The 20,554-nt window shown below is 49.6% G+C and overlaps 1 protein-coding gene across 3 annotated transcripts in view; it reads left to right on the forward strand.

The window, feature by feature from the left end:
* LOC138528589 (zinc finger protein RFP-like) overlaps positions 1–20,554 on the forward strand; it is a 204,583-nt gene that overhangs the window by 162,357 nt on the left and 21,672 nt on the right. The window contains exon 6 of one of the 3 annotated variants that reach the window (XM_069640372.1): positions 4,538–4,620. The exons of the other annotated variants lie outside the window; for them this stretch is intronic. Within the exon in view, the coding sequence (XP_069496473.1) occupies positions 4,538–4,575 (38 nt within the window). The 3' untranslated portion in view covers positions 4,576–4,620. The remainder of the gene's footprint in view (positions 1–4,537; positions 4,621–20,554) is intronic. 3 annotated transcript variants of the gene reach the window in all.

Consider the following 20,554-nt stretch of genomic DNA (forward strand, 5'->3'; position numbering starts at 1 on the left):
GGGCCACTGGGATCTGCCGGAGCCTATCTGCACTATCTGCCTAACTCTCCTTCTCAAAGTACACTCCTCCCCTCTAAACCGTTCCCTATGAACTGTTTAGTTATCAAAATTTCCTCTTCCTCCAATCTCCATCCAACACTTCACTGTCTTCTCTTGATATTCCCCACAAACCTTTTCATTGCGCTCTTCCTCCTTAACCTGTTGTTCCTCATCAAGACTGCTCTCTCCAGAGTCCATTGTTTGGGGGAACAAACAGGTGGACAGTTCTTGTGTTTGTTTCTCTTGGGGGGAGCGGCATCTCCTTTCTCTCTAGGCTGCCTGCATACTTGGATGCAGTCTCTGAATACAGACACAGGCAGGCTGAGGGTGTTTCTTTCTTCCATAGAAATGTGCCCATCAGTTAGCTCGTTCAGGTTAATGTGTTGGACGTTTGGAATCCTGGAGCTAGATCTGTTCACCTCCAGGGACAAGGTGCAGCTGAGAATGTTTGTCAGCAGAACCCCCAATCCTGTTGCTTGGCGGTCCGATGCCTTGGACTTGACCTGACTCAGCAAAGTGTTGCATGCCTTCCATCCAGTTTCCTTGCTCCCAAGGGTCCCAAAGAAGGTGTTCGAGGAGGGGAGTGAAGCTGATCCTAGTGGCCGCTTAGGACTTAGTTGATTCTCCCACTTCCCCACTCATATGCCCCAAATTATCTAGGCTGAGTTATCCTGACTCCTACTGAAAATTGAGAAGCAAGAGTTTAGGAATCTAGGCCTCTCGAATGACACCGCTTTGGCGGTACAGAATGCTCGGCTGCCCTCTACCTGCCAAGCCTACTCTCATCCTTCGTGTTCTTTTCAACTCTGGTGTGCAGCAAAAGCACTTCAATTGCTTTACTGCTGCTGAAGATTGGAAGGGTTTGATAGTGGTTTGGCAGTGCATCTCTGAAGGTCCAGTGGTCTGTCAACAAGGCATTCAGGATTCATGGGGTGCTATGGAGGTGCTGAAGCCCTGATTCCTAGACATTTTAGGGCCACACTTCTTCCAATAACCAACCAATTCTTGTCATCTCCACATCGGCCATACTTCTCCAGCATTGGATCTTTCATAAATTCACATGTTGTGAATATTCCCAGTCGTTGGGATGGGAATCCTCAGTAACATAAGCAGTTTAAACTTAAACTGAATTTCAGTAACTTTTGTGCTCTAGTACAGTCACCTTTTGGTCATACTGCCAGTAGCCAATAGGAACAGCTCCCTTAGCTCCAGCCCTGGCTGCCATCTTCAGATTATGCACTGCACGTTTGTGTTGGGAGTCCTGCAAAATCTCTCTCACTACATATCTATTTAATATCAACTAAGCTTTATAATATCTACTTTCAAATTTACATTGACGACAAATCAACATCCTTGTGTACAGGAACAGTATTGAGCACCTGACGGCACCTCCGCCTACGAAATCCTGTTCTCCAGCATGACTCTTCGTTTTGGGCCATCTTAAATGGCTGAAACCAAGAGGAAAAGTCTTTTCAAGGCCTGTGCATGGTGTGGCGTCAAGAACGTCTTTGTGGAGGACCTCCACAACGATTACCTCTACTGCCTCCACCCACACCATGTAATCAAGGATTGTGACATTTGTCCTTTTCTTATAAGACCCTCAGAGATCATCACTGTAGGTTGGTTGCATGGCGCTGTGGAGAAAGTTCCAGCCACACAACGAGGGCCAGGCGTCTACTCCAAATGCTTCCTGGTAAGAAAAAAGTTTGGGGGTTGGAGGCCCATTTTGGATCTGCAGGTGCTAAACATAGTTCCTAAAAACTCAGAACTTTGGCATTGTTACACTACATCGGGTCCTACCACAACTGCAGTAGGTAGACTTGAGGTTGCGTACATTCACATCCCTATTCACCACTCACACCTCTGCTACCTGCGGTTTGTAGTAGCCAGAGTCCACTACCAATTCAAGACTCTACCCCCCAACCCCCTCCAGCACTATCTGAAACGTTGTCAGGCCTAGTACGATAGTCGCTTATTTTGTTCCTCCCCTCCCTTTCTGCGGCCCTCTCCCTCACCTTTTGTTTTTCTCCGGCTCTACCAGAAATGTCGTCAGGCCTAGTACGGTAGTCGCCTGTCTGTTTCCATTTCCTTCCCACTCTCACCCTCCTTTCCTTATCTATGTCTTAGCTCTTGCACTATCTGAAATGCCGTCAGGCTGAGTACGATAGTTAATTTCACATCCTTACTGTTATGGCCTGTAAGAATGTCATTGTATTTTCCCTTGTTCCCTCCCTTGCCTTGAAGCGCTTTGAAACACATTGTGCATAGGCGCTATATAAAAAAACTATCATATCATACCCTTTGGCCTAAAGACTTCCCTGAGAGTGATTACCAAATGCCTTACTCCAGTGGTGGCACAGCTACGCCGAGCTGGCAACCATGCATACCCATATCTAGACGATTGGTAAGTATGAGCACCATTTTACACCGCAGCGGCACACAGCACAAATTCAACCATTCCCTGTTTGTAATGCCTTGGTTTCTCAATCAAATTTCCAAAGTCTTACCTCATTCCAGCTCAACATGTGTTATACGTGGGTGTGAAACTCGACACACTCTCCTGCACAGCTACCTCATCGGAGGAATGGGTCACCACCCTCCTCCAAAAAGTATGTCAACTCGCCACTTCAGTGTCTGTGCCAGTCTGCAGTTACAAGTCCCTCTTGGGCATGATGTCCTCATGCATCCCGCTGCTGAATCACTGCAGGTTACTCATGCGTCCACTCCAAGAGTTCCTAGACGCTCGGCAGGTGTAGGTTTGTGGGTCCTGGGAAGACCACATCCTGCTTACACAGCAATTCAGAGACAGTGTTTGCTGGTGGTCAGTTAGAGTCCATCTTGTCCAGGGCACCCCCTTCTGGCTACCACATCACTGGGTCACCGTTACCACAGTCCCATGTTCTTTTGGCGAGTACTTCAGCCCTGTTGTTGGTGGTTTGATCTATTTTTGCAAATGACATACTGATCCTCAGTGTTGTCACTCAGGGAAAAGATGTGCTCCCTCAGATTTGGCCTAAATCACACAGTAGCACAGTTGAAATGTGTTATCCTAGAACAGGATAAACTGGGCGGTAGAGTGGCTGACCTACACAAAAGGCTACTACAAAGAGAGATTGTGTGGATTGACATACTTGACTCATTAAGCCCACGAGGAATGAACTGTGATTTTGACCTGATTTGCTTTGTCTGATATGTTTGCAGTCTGATCAACAGAATGATGGCATGAGATTGTGAGAAGATCCTGTTAATCCGAGAGTTATGTCATGTAATGTCATCAGGATTCCAAACCTTAGTGGATACATTGGTACTACTTCTTGCTGAATTCACCAGAATGTGAGCTGGTGACAACGACCAGACAGTGGCCTTGAGGCAGCAACAAATGTTTACACACAAGGACTCCTCCAGCCCTACAGGGAGGATAACTCTTGCAGATCATTAAGTCACTTAGGTGAGGGCAAATAGTGACCAGACACATACTATGGCAATCATAGACAGCTTGCTGCGAGATATCCACTATACATTTGGTTCCATAGACCTTGGCATAAATGAGCGGGAGTGGGGCACCGGACCAAATGCACTCGGCTTGGTGCTCCGCGTCTTGCTCCCCTTATTTTACACTTATATGTGTGGCTCACTCCAGACCGACACCAAGCAGGCTTGTTGTGTGTCCTTGGAACCACACGTTTATGGATTCTAATGCCAAGCCTCCTTTTTAGAGGTGGTTATGGGAGCTAGGATACTCTCCATGTTTCTTGGAGATGGATTTCCTAATAGTCTGTCAGGAGTTAGGAAAGCGCAGAGCAGGTAGTACATTGGCCGCGACTCACCAAGCGGCCTCAGTCAGGGGCCTGTAAACTGTATTGTAAACTCTCTGATGCCATTGCAACAGAGAACAGCAATGAACTGTGCACCTCGTTCATGGAGACGATGGCTGCTTTATCCGCTTTATCTCCTTACACTATCCAGAATGTATCACATTGATCCCTGTGGGGTCAATTTGTTTTACCCTTGGTGTTCCTGGTAAATATTCTAGTCCCACAGTAATATGGCTGACTGAAGGGACGCCGCACCATTATACACACTGAATCGGAGCCGCGCGCACTACAGACGGTCGGCTCCGGTCGCAGATTGTTGATCACGGGTCATTAACATGACATGAGTTCGGCCTAACCATTTGTCATTTGTTTGACGCTATGCGAGGGCGACATACCGTCTGAGTGGTCGCAGCCTCCCCCAGACCTCCGAAGTATTTTAGCCCCCTATCTGCCATAGACCTGATATCTTTGAGTTAGCCTTGTCCCTCAGCCATGACTGACATAAGGCTCCACTTACCCACATGGCCTAGCCCACGGATATTTCACCAGAGGTGGAACCACATTCACCAGCATATGAGAGTTAGAGTCTGTGATTTACAGTCCAGATATGTAGTTGCAGAGCCATTGTTTACAACGACTTAGATCTAGCACCGTTGTGTGACCATTTGTTATTTCCTTCCCAGTGAATGATTCTAGACACTCCGAGCCACACCATAGCTGACCCTCTAATGTCTCCCAAGCCATTCCGGCTGACACTATAAGCCGGGTGAGTAGGGACTATGCTTGTTTTTTATTTGATTTGAGTTGCTAATAAAGATTTGATTGAACAGTGAATACTTACACTATCCCCTTATTAACAGGGTTAACACACCTCCGTGCAACACAGACACAGATTAGTGTTCTCTTGTACTTAGCATACAGAAGACAGTGTGTGCATAGTTAAATCTTATACTAAACTAGTGCACCTGCTGTTTTTCTAGGTGGACGGCTGAACACATATTGATTTTATCCTGAAAATGGTTGGAACATAAAGCTTCAAAGCCCTGAGTATGGATGTAAAATCCGAAACGCGTTGGCCATAGTTGTTCACACAGCATTTGAGCTATTTTGGATAATTTGATTTGATTTATGTTTAACTTGTATTCTATGTTTTGCACATATGTTGAAGCACAATACATCCTTATGTTGAGGGTCTTAATCAGTCAGACTGTTTCAATTAATTGGAGAATTCCTCCGACATATCTACAAATTGAGACAAATTGTTATATGTCACTTCTGGATTTGTACAACACACTTTTGGTATGAATTTTCGCTACTTTTGTTAATCCAAGTTTTTTCTTTGTCTTTGAACGAAACATCTGTTTTAACTTAAACACCATTACATTTTATATGTTTGAAGGCAATTTCAGTAAACTTCTCTAACTATCCATTGTTTTCTCTAAGAGAATAAACTGTACAGTGCATTGAGTTGAGCTAGTGAGGCACCTCTCAGTAGCACTGACAAATCTCACTGGACTGTGGTCCCATAAGAGTGCAAATAGGGTTACCTGTTGGCAACAATGGGCCTGGTTTGTTTGTATGATAATTTTGTAGTCTCTGGTGGCCTTGAGCCTATACCCTGTTGCACCAGAAAATTTGTTTCAGTTTTCAAAAAAACGATTTTTATTACAATTAGGTAAACTTGTCACTACAGTGGATTTTCACAGAACACGTATAGTGCCCCTCCCCCCTTTAGTTTAATCTATGAAAAATACCCATGCTGGAGAACAGGTGTTACAGGTAAGTAACTAGTTCCTTTCTTCATGCCACTTCACCAAATCTAGAACACCCTACTGAGCAAATTGCACTATCTTCGACCATCCTCCCTCGCTTGTTTCATATGCCCGTCTAGAGGAATCGGGATAAACAGTCAGCAACAACATTACACTGACCCAGAACATAAACCACAAACAAATTATATTCTTGCAATGCCAAGGCACTGCGATTAATTCTAGGGGAACCGCTAATGCTCTTCCCTCTCTATGCAAGGACTAAGGGTTTATGGCCTGTTTTAATAACAAATGTTCTGATGTTTGTTAATCTGCTTAGAATCGCATGCTGTGCATAGTCCAACATCCAGTGGTCACTGCAGAGTATTGCATTTTGTTTTCGTAGTCGAAAACAGGGCGTCGACAAGGCGTGTCTGTAACACTATCCCTATAGTGAGGTGCATTGTACCCACAATCCCTCACCCGTCGAGGTCCCGCAGGATTGTTTTTTTCCGCCCAGATATTGGTCGTCTTAACGTGGAGCTCCTCGAGAGAAATTGCAAAAACATTTACTCGACCCTTTGGTCGTTATCTATTATTAAATACATTACATTAGATCCCTCCTTTGTCGTCAAAGCTGCGAAGCTGCTTCACTGCCAAGTAAGAACTTCGACGGCGGTGACTTAGACGGAGGAGATCCTTCGGCGCTGCCGAACACGTGGCCTGGCCTCGCCGGCCTAAGACAGTAGGGAGAGTGGGGTCGTGGGACATTTCTTCTATTTCTGAGAATGCCTTTCTCCGTTTTCCCCCTTTCCTTCGGGGTCGTTATCACTCATATCTATATCCTCAGCTATGGAGAGGACTCAGTTTAGATTTTGCCCACGCTGTAAGGGCAAATTTACATGGAAAGACAAGCACAAGCGGTGTAACCGTTGCTTACCCCTCGACCACAACGAGGAAGGCTGTGCGGCCTGTAAACTACTTCGCCCAAAAACTTTAAAGGACCACAGGGTCAAGAGGTGGGCAGCCTACGCTATGTCTAGAGCGGATTCCTCACCCGCCGTCGCCGAGTGTGACGAGGATAGTGACAACCCGACCTCCATTTTGGAAGTCGTAGACCTCTCTAGGGAGCGTACCCGCTCCTTGGCGTCTGTGCCCGTCCCCGAAGTTCGGCTCACGCCCTACTTATGGGGATGAACACCCCGGCGACACTGACGAACACAGAAGGCATAAACATAAACACACAACCCACGGCACTTCTTCCGGAACCACCGGTGTCTTCCACCGACCGTAAGGGTCGAAAGCCCTCCCCGCCACCGCAGCTGCGACTAGCGACTGGGCTACCTGCAGACAAGGGCGCTACCACCAAGATACCAGGCGACGCGCTTCGTAAGAGTGCTATCATCGCCGAAAGAGACTCGGCACCGCCCAGCACGATGCCAGACGAACCCTCGACAGAGAAACTAATCGTCGAGAGCTTGGCGCGTATAGTTTCCACAGACGGCCAGAAAACCGCTCACAAGGCCAGGGAAATGCCAAGAGTGCCGGAAGGGAGGCAGGGACCGCACCCACCATCGAAAGAAGGCCCTAGCCTATGAGAAGCTTTCTCAGAAGGCGAAGGGACTTTATCCTCGACGTTATGGGACAGATCAAAACGGCTACAGGCAGAACAGCCTCCTTTTTCGCCTCCAGAACGTTCTGAGTTACCACATTGGACTCTTGAGAGATTCCAATCGTGTATGGAGAAACTGGATAGATTTATGTCCACTTCTGAACAAAAAACTCCCAAGAGGCCAAGAGAGGTACTGCATGAGGACCCCAGGGCTAAATACCCTAGGCTATTTAACCCCCTTCAAGAGGAATCTAATACCTAAGACCTCATTGAAGAAGATCCTCACTTCCAAGAGGACGAAGCATTCTTGGATAATGAAGACCAACAGAACCTCGAAGAAGAAGGTTTTGAGGGAAACCTTGACATAGGTGGGGGGGCTTCGAGGAAGACCCAGATGAAGGTGGCTCACAGCCTTGGCAGTCACCAACAGAGTCTACAGACCCTGAGATCATAAACCTTCCCTATCCTCAGCCCACACCGGTCAGGAATCCTTCACCAATAGATGATCAACCCAGCTTCAACACGCTACTACGGAAGGCAGCAGCGCATTTTGAGATTGAAACTGGTAAAATTACTCCTGATACTGATTTTGTAGAAAGAATCATTAAAGAAAAACCTCCCACTAGCCAAACCATTCCCCTCCTCGCCTCAGTTAAGAGACAAATCACTCCATCGCGGTCTACACCGGCACTGGTCAGAGGGGTCAATACCAGAATTGAAAAACGGTTTACTCCCTCTCATTCAGACCCATTATATATTAGGGGTCACTCAATTCCAGACTCCTTGGTGGTAACTACCACAAGTAAAAGAGCAGGGGTTCCGCTGTCAACCAGCAAAGCACCCCCAGATAAAGAAGGAAAGAAACTCTACGCCCTGGGTAAAAGAATTACAGCCTCGGCAGCTTTTTCAACCAGAATTGCCAATAATAATACCATACTGGCAAGTTGTTATGCTGATGCCCAATGGGGCAAATTACGTCAGGACCTCGAGGAAGTCCCTGAGCCTTCAAGAACTCGCTTATTGACCATAGTAACAGAAGGAACTCTGGTTAACCAGAGCATCATTAAAAACACTCTTGATGCTGCAGAAACGGCTGGCCGTTCTTTAGTCAAGGGAATACTTCTGAAGCGTCATGTCTGGCTCCGCAATTCCGGGTTTAAGCCAGAAACCCAGGCGTCACTCATTAATAAACCAATAGAGGATTCTAACCTCTTTGGGAAGGCAGTGGACGACGCATTGGAGACTGTGAAGAAGGATTTCGACACCCTCAAGACTTTAGACCAAATCTCAAGGCCTCCCAATAAGCGACGATTCGGCAACAAACACTTTTTTCGAGGCCAACGCCAACAACAGCAACAACAACAGCAGTACACTGCAGGCAACTGGTCCTCTACTCAGGGAACCAGTGGCCAGTACACACAAAGAGGACAGCGCTGTGGCAAGGGTAGAGGTTGGGGCCCCACTCCCAGAGGATCCCCAGCTACCAACACCAAATGACCCGAAGGTTCGGGTCCCCTCCCATGCATCGCCGGTCGGGGCTGGTTAACATCTTTCCTACCAGCATGGGAGGGAGTAACATCAGACCACTGGGTATTGTCAACCATAGCCCGCGTTTACTGCATAGAATTCAGTCGGTCCCCCAAGTACAGACCCCCAAGGGGACGACACTTATCTCCGGAGCACCTCGCCATTCTTTTTCAAGAAGTGGAACTGCTGCTACTAAAAGGAGCAATAGAGGTCGTGCCTCTATCACAGGTAATGGAAGGTATTTATTCAGTGTACTTCCTTGTACCCAAAAAGGACTTAACCATGCGCCCTGTATTAGATCTGCGCCCAGCGAACAAATTTGTCAAGCCTCAAAAATTTGCATGGTGACCCTATAGGAAGTAATCCCCCCTACTTTCACAGGGAGATTACATGACAACACTGGACATGAAAGATGCATACTTTCATATTTTAATGTTGCCAGCGCACAGAAAATACCTCAGGTTCATGATAGAGGGCAAACACTACCAGTTCAGAGTGCTACCCTTCGGCATGGCGTCAGCGCCGAGGGTATTCACAAAAGTACTGTTAGTGGCAGCGGCCCACCTGCGCAGGTTGTCCATCCCAGTATACCCTTACCTCGACGATTGGCTCATAACAGGGGATTCGTACGAGACATGCTTCTCAAATACCCAAAAGACTGTAGACGATTTGTTCCAACTGGGCTTCTCCATCAACGAGAAGAAGTCCAGCCTAGACCCCAGCCAGATCAAACAATTCCTAGGGGCTTTAATTCAAACAAAGGTCGGCCTCGTCTTCTCCTCCAACGAGAGGGTCAAAAATATGCTGTTTCAGATCCCTCAATATGTGGCCGGTCGAGAGGTGACGGTACGCAAAGCAATGCGTTTGCTAGGAATGATGGCGTCATGTGTATATATTTGGTACCTCACGCGCGTCTGCGCATGCGCCCTATGCAAGAGTGGCTCAACAGCCAGTGGTGTCAGGCCAGTGGACAATGGGACGATCTAGTGGTCTCGCAGGCCTTGGTTCTCTTGCTACGGTGGTGGTCGAAGGAACACCTTGTAATAGGGAAACCATTCGCCACCCCCGCAGTGGAGGCCACTCTAACCACAGACTCATCCCTCACAGGATGGGGGGGCTCACCTATTCCGTCAGACTGAACATGGAGTTTGGACTCCAAGTGTAGCGTCCAAACACATAAACTTGCTGGAACTGCTAGCAGTCTTCAAAGCACTGAAGGCTTTCCAGGCACACCTGCAAGGGAAGACAGTGATGGTCCTCACAGACAGCACCACAGCCATGTACTACCTGAACAAGCAAGGGGGCACTCACTCTCCAGGACTGTCCAAGCTGTCCCAGAACATCTGGAAGTGGGCTCTCAAACACATGTTCCTGTTGTCACAACATGTACCAGGGGAACTCAATCTGCTAGCAGACGAACTCAGCAGAGACTTCCCTCTCCCCGCAGAGTACGAATGGCGGTTACAAGAAGACATCGTCTTCGACGTTTTCACACAATGGGGATTCCCAGAAATAGATTTGTTCGCAACTCTGGAGAACTCCCAATGCCAAGATTAAGCCTCCAGGTACCCCCAGAACCAGTCCAAAGGGAACAGTCTCTGGATAACATGGTCAGGGAAATTTGTTTACGCTTTTCCCCCCGACTCCCCTTCTCAACAAGATAGTGCACGAGATGCACCAGGAACCAGTCACCATGATACTAGTGGCCCCTATGTGGCCCGGCAGCCATGGTTCGCTCACTTGATGGAGATGTCTCTATCTCCTCCAATGAAACTTCCCTGCCCGTACAACATGCTGTCACAGGACAAGGGCAGAACGCTACACCCATGCCCACAGACCCTGAAGTTAGCAGCCTGGCTCCTGAGGTCATAGAATTTGGACATTTACAACTCCCTCAAAGATGCATGGAGATTCTTAGGGAGGCTAGGAAACCGAACACTTGTTACTGTTATTCTAGCAAATGGAAGAGATTTGTCATCTGGTGTAGAAATAAGAGCATCAACCCCGTTGACTGCTCTCCCACACATATTGTTCTTTGCGCTGTCCAGTCATTTGGTCGACTACAAACTGGTCGACTGCAATTTGGTCGACGTCATTTGGTCGAAAACCAAATGGTCGAATTTTTTTTTTTAAATTTATATATGTGTTTTGTGGGTTTTCGTGTAGAGAAAAAAAAAAGAAAGAAAAAAAAAGGGGTTGGGGGGGGACCCCCCCAAAAAAAACCAAAAAAGGGGTAAAAATAAAAAAATAAAAAAATTCGACCATTTGGTTTTCGACCAAATTGATTCGACCAGTTGTCCAGTTGACCAATTGTTTTCGACCAAATGACTGGCAACCGTTCTTTACCTGACTCACTTATTAGACTCAGGATTGGTCTTTAATTCTATTAAAGTTCATCTAGCTGCACTTTCCGCATACACCACTTCTCAACTCAAAGTGTCATGGTGGAAAGTCCCAGTTATTAAAGCCTTCATGGAGGGAGTAAAGAGGATACTCCCGCCTATAGCCAACCCAGCTCCCGGATGGGACCTAAACGTGGTACTGTCAAGACCGGTGGGGGGGTCTGTACTTCCGCTCTCTATATGGTAGAGGAGAGGCACAGAAGACCCCAGCCAAGATTCTCGATTACGGTAGCGATGGACGAGCAATCAAGGCCTAGCTTCTCAGGAGGTGATGCAGGCTGGTTCTTAAGTACAGTGTATCCCCAAGCCCCCCACAAAGGAATGTCCACACACTGTATTACTGAAAACACAGTCTTTATATAATTAATATTCAAGGGTTATGTACACTTATCACAACAACGCACTTTGTGCTCAGGAAAACCAATAATGATAAATATCTACAATTCTAAAGTGGTACCACTAATATTAGACCTCATTAAAGTGCATTCACAATACTGAAAAAATGGCACACAGATCAATAAGAAGGAAACCAGCAATAGAGAGAGGAGAGATAAAAGATGGTTGAAACAATAGGCAGAATACTGGCCCTAGCTACTGGACACAGTTCTGTGTGGAGATCCCCCCACCTGGGCAACCTGTAAAATAAAGGGATATGACACAAGCCCAGTCCATATATTGTTCAACAGTCTTATTCTCTCCTACAATGTTTTTACCCCCCCAATGTACCTGGTGGAGTCGAGTTCTTCGAAGAGGCGTCGACAGATCCTTCTTGAATGACCCCCTTTTAAGCAGGAGTCACGGATCGTCGAGAGGCGTCGAGAAACGTCGAAGACCTCGGGGTTCGGCGACGGGGAATCGACGGCCCTTCTTGAATGCCTTCCCTTTCAAGCGGGAGGCACGGGGCGTCGAACGTCCGTCGACAAACGAGGTAGAACTATGTCGAAGAGGCGGCAGCTTCGTCCGAGCGGTGCTCGTCGGCGTCGGGGCGTCGGCGTCCTGCAAGGCGGAGGTGTGCGGGGCACCTCGATGACAATAGTTCTGGACCGCAAAGATTGTAGAGACGGGAGCCCAGCAAGGGCGTCGAGTCGCTCGAGTCTTTGGGATCGTGAGGTGGCGGGAAACCCACCGGCGGATTCTCCTCGGCGCGTTGGTCGTCCTCGACTTTCTCCGGCAGGGCAAAAGCGGTCGACGGTGCGGACGAGGGAGTCCTTCGAGTCAAATGTTCTTAGGCAAGGAGCGGACGGCTCCGGTCGTCGGCGGCACGGCGTCAAGTGGTTCCCACGGCTGGGCAACACAACTTCGACGGGCCTCCAGCGGTTACACAGACCTGCGAACCCTGGTCGACGGCAATGGACTTCGACAGCGTCGAGGTCCGGGTGCTTCACTTCGATCTCCTCGGCGGTCCCGTCTCGGGTCGGCAGCCTTTCGAGGGTCTGACTTCCAGGGCGCTTCGGCGAAGATTCAGCGGTGCTCGATGGTCCCTCGGAGCACGGGAAGAGGGCGCCTAGCCAGGTCCTCTCTCGGGTCAGTCCTCGACGATGTCGACAACCTTCAGTTTCTGTCGAAGCAAATGCCACAGCAAGTCTTCTTCTTCCAGTTGGACGTCGAGGATCAGCAAATCCAGTTACTCTTGAGTGGAGACTCAGCTTCTGAATGCTTCTGAACAATTTCCAGTGGTGAGAGGTCCCCAGATATACTATTCTGTCTCTCATCCACACTGCTGGCACACACACAGCAGCCAATCACACAGAAGGGCATTCATGCAGTCAGTCAGCCAATCAGGCACACAGTGCATTCAGGCCACACTCCTCCCTTTCAGACACTCACAACAAGGAATGTGGATTGGGACAAGTACCCAGCCATTCAACACTACACACTGCATTCAGGCCAGTTTCGGGCAGGGCTGTCTCAGTCTTTGTCTCTCATGCCAGAAACCAGACAACCACAACAAGGAGTGTATATTGGTCACACACTCCATTCACCCAGGTCCCACCCACAGGAGGTACCCACAACATACAGTCACTGGGAAGGCTCCAGTCAGTCTAGCTGGGCCTTCACAACAACACCATATATGGAACTTCCACCCAACAGCCAGTCAGGGGGAAGGGACAGAGTCAGGGCTTCCCAGGACTTTGGGAAAAACAAGATAACAGGCAATAGAAAGCAAGAGGCCACAGGGGCCATCTTGTTTCCTATCAGGAATCAACTGATTCCAATGGCAGGGCCTGGGTATCCCAAAATGGAGGACACCCAGAGCACCTGTCAAATTCAGCATGGAGCTGCCACCAGCCCATACCCTGCTCTGTGGGCCACCCACAGGTGCCCAAAAACATACACTAGGGGCACAGGGTTGTACCCCTACCCATGGGTGCCATAAGGGTATCCCATGGGTCTGTTCACCAAACCAAAAGAGAGCTGCACTGCCAGGAGTCCCTCATGGACTCCTGGGCAGAAAACATGACAGAACACACGGTAAAAACAGAAAAAGGACAAGGATTCAGAGGCCCTGTCCCTCAGATGCATTTCCGGCATCACAGTCGCCCCCCCCAGACTGAGGTGGAGGGTGCCTAATCTCCCACGGGATAGACACCCTCATCCAGACGGTCAACATACCTTCTGGAAAGGCCATCTGCATTATCGTGACTCTTCCCTGGTCTGTGCTCTATGGTGAAGTCTAGCCCTTGTAGGCTAATCGACCACCTGAGCAATTTCGGATTCTCACCCTTCATCTGCATAAGCCACTTCAGGGGCTTATGATCTGTTTGGACCTTGAAGGTGGACCCCGTAAGGTAGGGCCTAAAACGCCTAAGGCTCCAAACTATACTAAAACATTCCTTTTCAACAGTAGCCCACCTAAGTTCTCTACCCTTGAGTTGTCTACTGATGAATATGATAGGATGTTCTCTCCCTTTGTCATCTAACTGGGACAAGACAGCTCCAATTCCGGTGTCGCAGGCATCCGTCTGGACGATAAAGGGTCGGCTGTAGTCAGGCGCACTCAACACAGGTGCCCTACACAGACTTTCTTTCAAGCCATCAAAGGCCCTCTGACAGTCTTCAGTCCAATTAACCTTCCTAGGCTGTTTGGGTGAAGTTAGAGCTGTCAGGGGTGCAGCTATGGTTCCATAGTCTGCCATGAAATTGCGATAGTACCCAGTGAGGCCCAAAAAGGCTCTCACCTGGGTTTGAGTAGTGGGAGTCTCCCAGTTCTGTACGTCCTGTACTTTACTGGAGAGAGGTTGGATTTGACCCCCTCCTACCTCATGACCAAGATAGGTAACTTTCCCCTGAGCTATCTGGCACTTGGTGGCCTTGATAGTGAGGTTAGCCATTTTCAAGGCCTGCAACACCTTATCCAGATGTGTCAAATGCTCTTCCCAGGTGGAACTGTAGACGGCAATGTCGTCTAAGTAAGCCACACAAAAGGCTTCCAGCCCACTGAGCGCATGGTTGACCAATCTCTGGAAGGTGGCAGGGGCATTCTTCAACCCAAAGGGCATGACCCTAAACTGGTAGAGTCCCTCAGGTGTGGAGAATGCCGTCTTTTCCTTGGCATGGTCCGTCAGAGCTATTTGCCAATAGCCTGAGGTAAGGTCAAAGGTGCTCACAAATTTGGCAGCACCTATAGTGTCCACGAGCTCATCAGCCCTGGGCAATGGGTGCGCGTCAGTTTTGGTGACGGCATTGACTCCTCGGTAGTCCACACAGAACCTCCAATCCTTGGTACCCGCCGGGGAACTTGCCTTGGGGACAAGGACCACTGGACTGGACCAGGGACTGGTGGAGGGTTCAATAACACCCAGATCCAACATCTTGGCGACCTCAGCCTGGATGTGGTTTTTGACGGTATCTGACATACGATAGCTCCTGCTTTTGACAGGCACACTGTCACCAGTGTCAATTTCGTGCTTACACCACGGTGTAAGGCCCGGTGTCAGTGAAAACAGAGGGGCATACTGCTGGAGCAAAGCCCGGCAGGCCCTCTGCTGCTCTGTTGTCAAATCGGGAGAGAGTTGTACTCCCTCCACTGAGCCATCCTGAGGGTTGCTATGCAGCAAATCAGGAAGGGGCTCACTCTCATCCTCTTCTTGCCCTGAAGCTAGCAAGAGACATGAGACCTCTGCTCGCCTGTGGAAAGGCTTGAGCCTGTTGACATGGAATACCTGGGGGGCTACCCCAGAGGCTCCCATGTCCACCAGATAATTGACTTCGCCCATCTTGGAGATGATCCTGAAGGGTCCAGTCCACTTGTCTGCCAAAGCTCTAGGCTTGGTAGGCTCCATCACAAGGATTTCCTGTCCCGGAGTCCAATCCTCTTGCGAAGCTTTCAGGTCATGCCAGTACTTATTCAATTCCTGGCTGGCCTTGAGATTTGCTGTTGCCTGACCCATCATTTGTGTCATCCTCCGCCTGAGGCCTAACACATAGTCCCCCACTTGCTTGGCGGGACCTGGAGGGGTGGCTTCCAAGCCTTCTCGGATCAAGGCGAGGGGCCCCCTCACGGGATGTCCAAAGAGTAACTCAAAGGGGCTGAAACCAACACCCTCTTGAGGTACCTCTCTGTAAGCAAACAGCAGGCATGGCAGGAGGAGATCCCATTTCCTCCTTAGGGGCTCTTCCAAAGCACCTAGCATGCCCTTGAGAGTTTTGTTAAATCTCTCAACCAGACCATTGGTCTGGGGGTGGTAAGAGGTGGAGAACTTGTAGGTTACCCCGCACTCTTTCCACATGGTTTTCATGTAACTAGACATGAAGTTGGATCCTCGGTCAGAGACAACCTCCTTGGGGAATCCAACACGGGTGAAAATGCCCAGGAGAGCCCTGGCAACCACCTTGGCAGTAACAGTCCGAAGGGGTATTGCCTCAGGGTACCTGGTGGCATGATCTACCAAGACCAGGATGAACCGATGTCCACCTGAAGTGGGAGGGTCAAGGGGACCGACGATGTCGATGCCCACCCTCTCAAATGGTGTGCCAACCACTGGTAATGGCTGCAGTGGGGCAATGACCCTGCCTCCAGTCTTGCCAGACAACTGACAAGTTGGGCAGGTCCTGCAGTGGGACTCCACCTCTACTCCCATCCGTGGCCAGTAGAAATGGGCAGAGAGCCTCTGCTTAGTCTTCTTGGTCCCAAGATGACCAGCCAAGGGCACCTCATGCGCCAACTGCAGTAGGAAGGGCCTGTAAACCTGGGGTACCACCAACCTCTTGCGGGCACCAGGTTCGGGCTTAGTGGGCTCACTAACAAGGAGCTCACCCTCCCAATAAATCTTGAATGTCCTAGGCACTTCACCTTGTGCCTGGGACAGGGCCTGTTTCCTCAGGCCCTCGAGAGAGTGGCACTCTCTCTGTCCCTTACAGAAGTCTGCCCGGGAGGGTCCCCCTTCAGCTAACAAGCATTGAAGGTCGGGATGATCCTCCGGGTTGAGAACCTCTCCCACAGGAGAGTCTTCTGTCTCTTCTCCCACAGGAGTTGAGTTTGGGTTTTCCGCTGGACCCAGCCCGTCCGGAGCATGGATCCCAATGGGTGCTGTCGGAACAGCAGGAAGAGAAGGTGTTCCCTCCACAGAGGTGGCCTTCTTGGTCTTCCTTCTTCTTGCCTTAGGCCTCGCCTTTGGCTCGGGTACCTGACTCACAGCCAGACCCGGTGTCACCTGTGACCTAGTGACTGCAGCAGCAGTCATGGGAAGACCATCCGAGATCAACCCCAACTCTACTAGATCATTTCCTAACAGAATGTTAGCAGGGACATTGTCCTGAACCAGGACAGGAAGCTTTGCTGTCTTGTCTCCAATCATGAGTGTGACTAGGGCTACAGGCGATAATTTGGGAGGCCCACCAGCTAACCTGGTGGTTCTCAGAGGAGCACCTACATAGTCCTCTGGCTTGAGCAGGGTCCTGTCCACCACTGTCATGCTTGCCCCAGTGTCTCTCAAACCAGTAGAAGGCTGGCCATTCAAGAGGACACTTCCCAAAAACCTACGGGTGTTCTGCGGGATAGTTGCCAGTACTTCTGCGTACTGGTCCCAGGCCCCAAGGGACACTAAGGAAATCTCTACCGGAGCACCAAATGTGATTCCTGTAGAGGAGGGGAGGACAGTGGCCTCCACCTCAGCCACGGGGTAAGGGTAGGTCAGGCTGACAGCCTGTACTCCAAGTGCCTTACCTTTACACTTGGGGTCACCCCTTTTGTGATCCAGAGCCCCACAATCCCAACAAGTGCCAGGAGTGCGGGGTACGGTACTGGAACCACTGGGAACCTGCTTTGCAGCAGGTGGACCACTACTCTTATTCCCACCCACAGAGGACTTATCCCCACCAGATTTTTGGGTCTTAGGAGAGGAAGGTTTTGGTTTACCCGACTGTGATTGCTTTTGGGACTCCTCAGCTTTCTGAGAGGTCCCCTTTTCTTTGTCCTTGTCCTTCCCACTGGAGTCCTTAGGGGACACCCGGTGGGAGACCCACTTGTCAGCCAACCTAGCCAGCTTAAAGGGGTCCAAAATGTTCTGGTCAGCCACATACTGACGCAGCTCTGGTGAACAGGCTTCAGAAAAATGCTCAAAAAACAAGAGGTGGGACAACTCAACAAAAGTTTTCACCTTGTAACCGTCAATCCACCCCATCATGTTCATGTGCGCAGTACTCACCCAGTCAACCCAAGACACATTCTCTCTTTTCTTAAAATCCCTGAACCTTTTAAGGTATTGGGTAGGTGTCTTGCCAAACTTGGCAATCAAAGCAGACTTCATACACTCATACTGACCCCTTTCTTCCACACTCAGCTTCAGAATACAGTCATATCCAGTTTGAGGCACTCTGCTTAACAAACACTTAGCCCAATCTCTTTTATCTACATCATGAATTGCACAAGCCATTTCAAACGCTTCAATCCATTGGAGGATATCTGAACCCTCCACAAACACACCAACCAAATCTTTCATAAACTTGGTGGCTGGGGACCTGCCACTCTCAATTGGTCTAGCTGAAGTCTCCACTCTAGCTCTCTCTAGCTGGATTCTCTGACATTCAGTGTCCTTGTCTTTGAGCGCAAGATCCCTATTCTTGAGTTCCACTTGCTGTGCCAGCTCCTCTTTCTTAAGCTCAGCTTCTATTTCCAACTTGCGATATTCAAAGGCCAATTTCATCCTTAATAACTCAAGTTCCATGGAATTGCTGGGGTTTGGAACAGAGGCAGCAGGAATGGTGGCATTCCCAGAAACAGATTCAGCGACAACCCCAGGGGCAGAGTCCTCACTGGTTGCATCCCCCCCTTCATCAAGGGTTTCACCATCAGTCTGGTAGTCCACCAGGGCAGCTATCAGCTCAGCCCTAGACTTATCCACAAAGTCCAACTCCCTGGCTTCACAAGCACTCTGGAGAGCCTCTAAGCTCATCCGAGTCAATTTACCATTTGCAATGGGCTCCATTGCCTGTAATGCAGTTATTTGGTACACACCCAAACCTTAATCTAATAAAGTGCGGATATTTTGTAAGTGGCACGGTTATACACTGAGTCTTAAAACCATAAGCATCCCACCGCTGCCACCAGCTTGTCAAGACCGGTGGGGGGGTCTGTACTTCCGCTCTCTATATGGTAGAGGAGAGGCACAGAAGACCCCAGCCAAGATTCTCGATTACGGTAGCGATGGACGAGCAATCAAGGCCTAGCTTCTCAGGAGGTGATGCAGGCTGGTTCTTAAGTACAGTGTATCCCCAAGCCCCCCACAAAGGAATGTCCACACACTGTATTACTGAAAACACAGTCTTTATATAATTAATATTCAAGGGTTATGTACACTTATCACAACAACGCACTTTGTGCTCAGGAAAACCAATAATGATAAATATCTACAATTCTAAAGTGGTACCACTAATATTAGACCTCATTAAAGTGCATTCACAATACTGAAAAAATGGCACACAGATCAATAAGAAGGAAACCAGCAATAGAGAGAGGAGAGATAAAAGATGGTTGAAACAATAGGCAGAATACTGGCCCTAGCTACTGGACACAGTTCTGTGTGGAGATCCCCCCACCTGGGCAACCTGTAAAATAAAGGGATATGACACAAGCCCAGTCCATATATTGTTCAACAGTCTTATTCTCTCCTACAATGTTTTTACCCCCCCAATGTACCTGGTGGAGTCGAGTTCTTCGAAGAGGCGTCGACAGATCCTTCTTGAATGACCCCCTTTTAAGCAGGAGTCACGGATCGTCGAGAGGCGTCGAGAAACGTCGAAGACCTCGGGGTTCGGCGACGGGGAATCGACGGCCCTTCTTGAATGCCTTCCCTTTCAAGCGGGAGGCACGGGGCGTCGAACGTCCGTCGACAAACGAGGTAGAACGATGTCGAAGAGGCGGCAGCTTCGTCCGAGCGGTGCTCGTCGGCGTCGGGGCGTCGGCGTCCTGCAAGGCGGAGGTGTGCGGGGCACCTCGATGACAATAGTTCTGGACCGCAAAGATTGTAGAGATGGGAGCCCAGCAAGGGCGTCGAGTCGCTCGAGTCTTTGGGATCGTGAGGTGGCGGGAAACCCACCGGCGGATTCTCCTCGGCGCGTTGGTCGTCCTCGACTTTCTCCGGCAGGGCAAAAGCGGTCGACGGTGCGGACGAGGGAGTCCTTCGAGTCAAATGTTCTTAGGCAAGGAGCGGACGGCTCCGGTCGTCGGCGGCACGGCGTCAAGTGGTTCCCACGGCTGGGCAACACAACTTCGACGGGCCTCCAGCGGTTACACAGACCTGCGAACCCTGGTCGACGGCAATGGACTTCGACAGCGTCGAGGTCCGGGTGCTTCACTTCGATCTCCTCGGCGGTCCCGTCTCGGGTCGGCAGCCTTTCGAGGGTCTGACTTCCAGGGCGCTTCGGCGAAGATTCAGCGGTGCTCGATGGTCCCTCGGAGCACGGGAAGAGGGCGCCTAGCCAGGTCCTCTCTCGGGTCAGTCCTCGACGATGTCGACAACCTTCAGTTTCTGTCGAAGCAAATGCCACAGCAAGTCTTCTTCTTCCAGTTGGACGTCGAGGATCAGCAAATCCAGTTACTCTTGAGTGGAGACTCAGCTTCTGAATGCTTCTGAACAATTTCCAGTGGTGAGAGGTCCCCAGATATACTATTCTGTCTCTCATCCACACTGCTGGCACACACACAGCAGCCAATCACACAGAAGGGCATTCATGCAGTCAGTCAGCCAATCAGGCACACAGTGCATTCAGGCCACACTCCTCCCTTTCAGACACTCACAACAAGGAATGTGGATTGGGACAAGTACCCAGCCATTCAACACTACACACTGCATTCAGGCCAGTTTCGGGCAGGGCTGTCTCAGTCTTTGTCTCTCATGCCAGAAACCAGACAACCACAACAAGGAGTGTATATTGGTCACACACTCCATTCACCCAGGTCCCACCCACAGG

This window comes from Ambystoma mexicanum, chromosome 7q (genome assembly GCF_040938575.1).
Source record: "Ambystoma mexicanum isolate Mex_15411 chromosome 7q, UKY_AmexF1_1, whole genome shotgun sequence".
In the NCBI taxonomy this organism is placed as follows: domain Eukaryota; kingdom Metazoa; phylum Chordata; class Amphibia; order Caudata; family Ambystomatidae; genus Ambystoma; species Ambystoma mexicanum.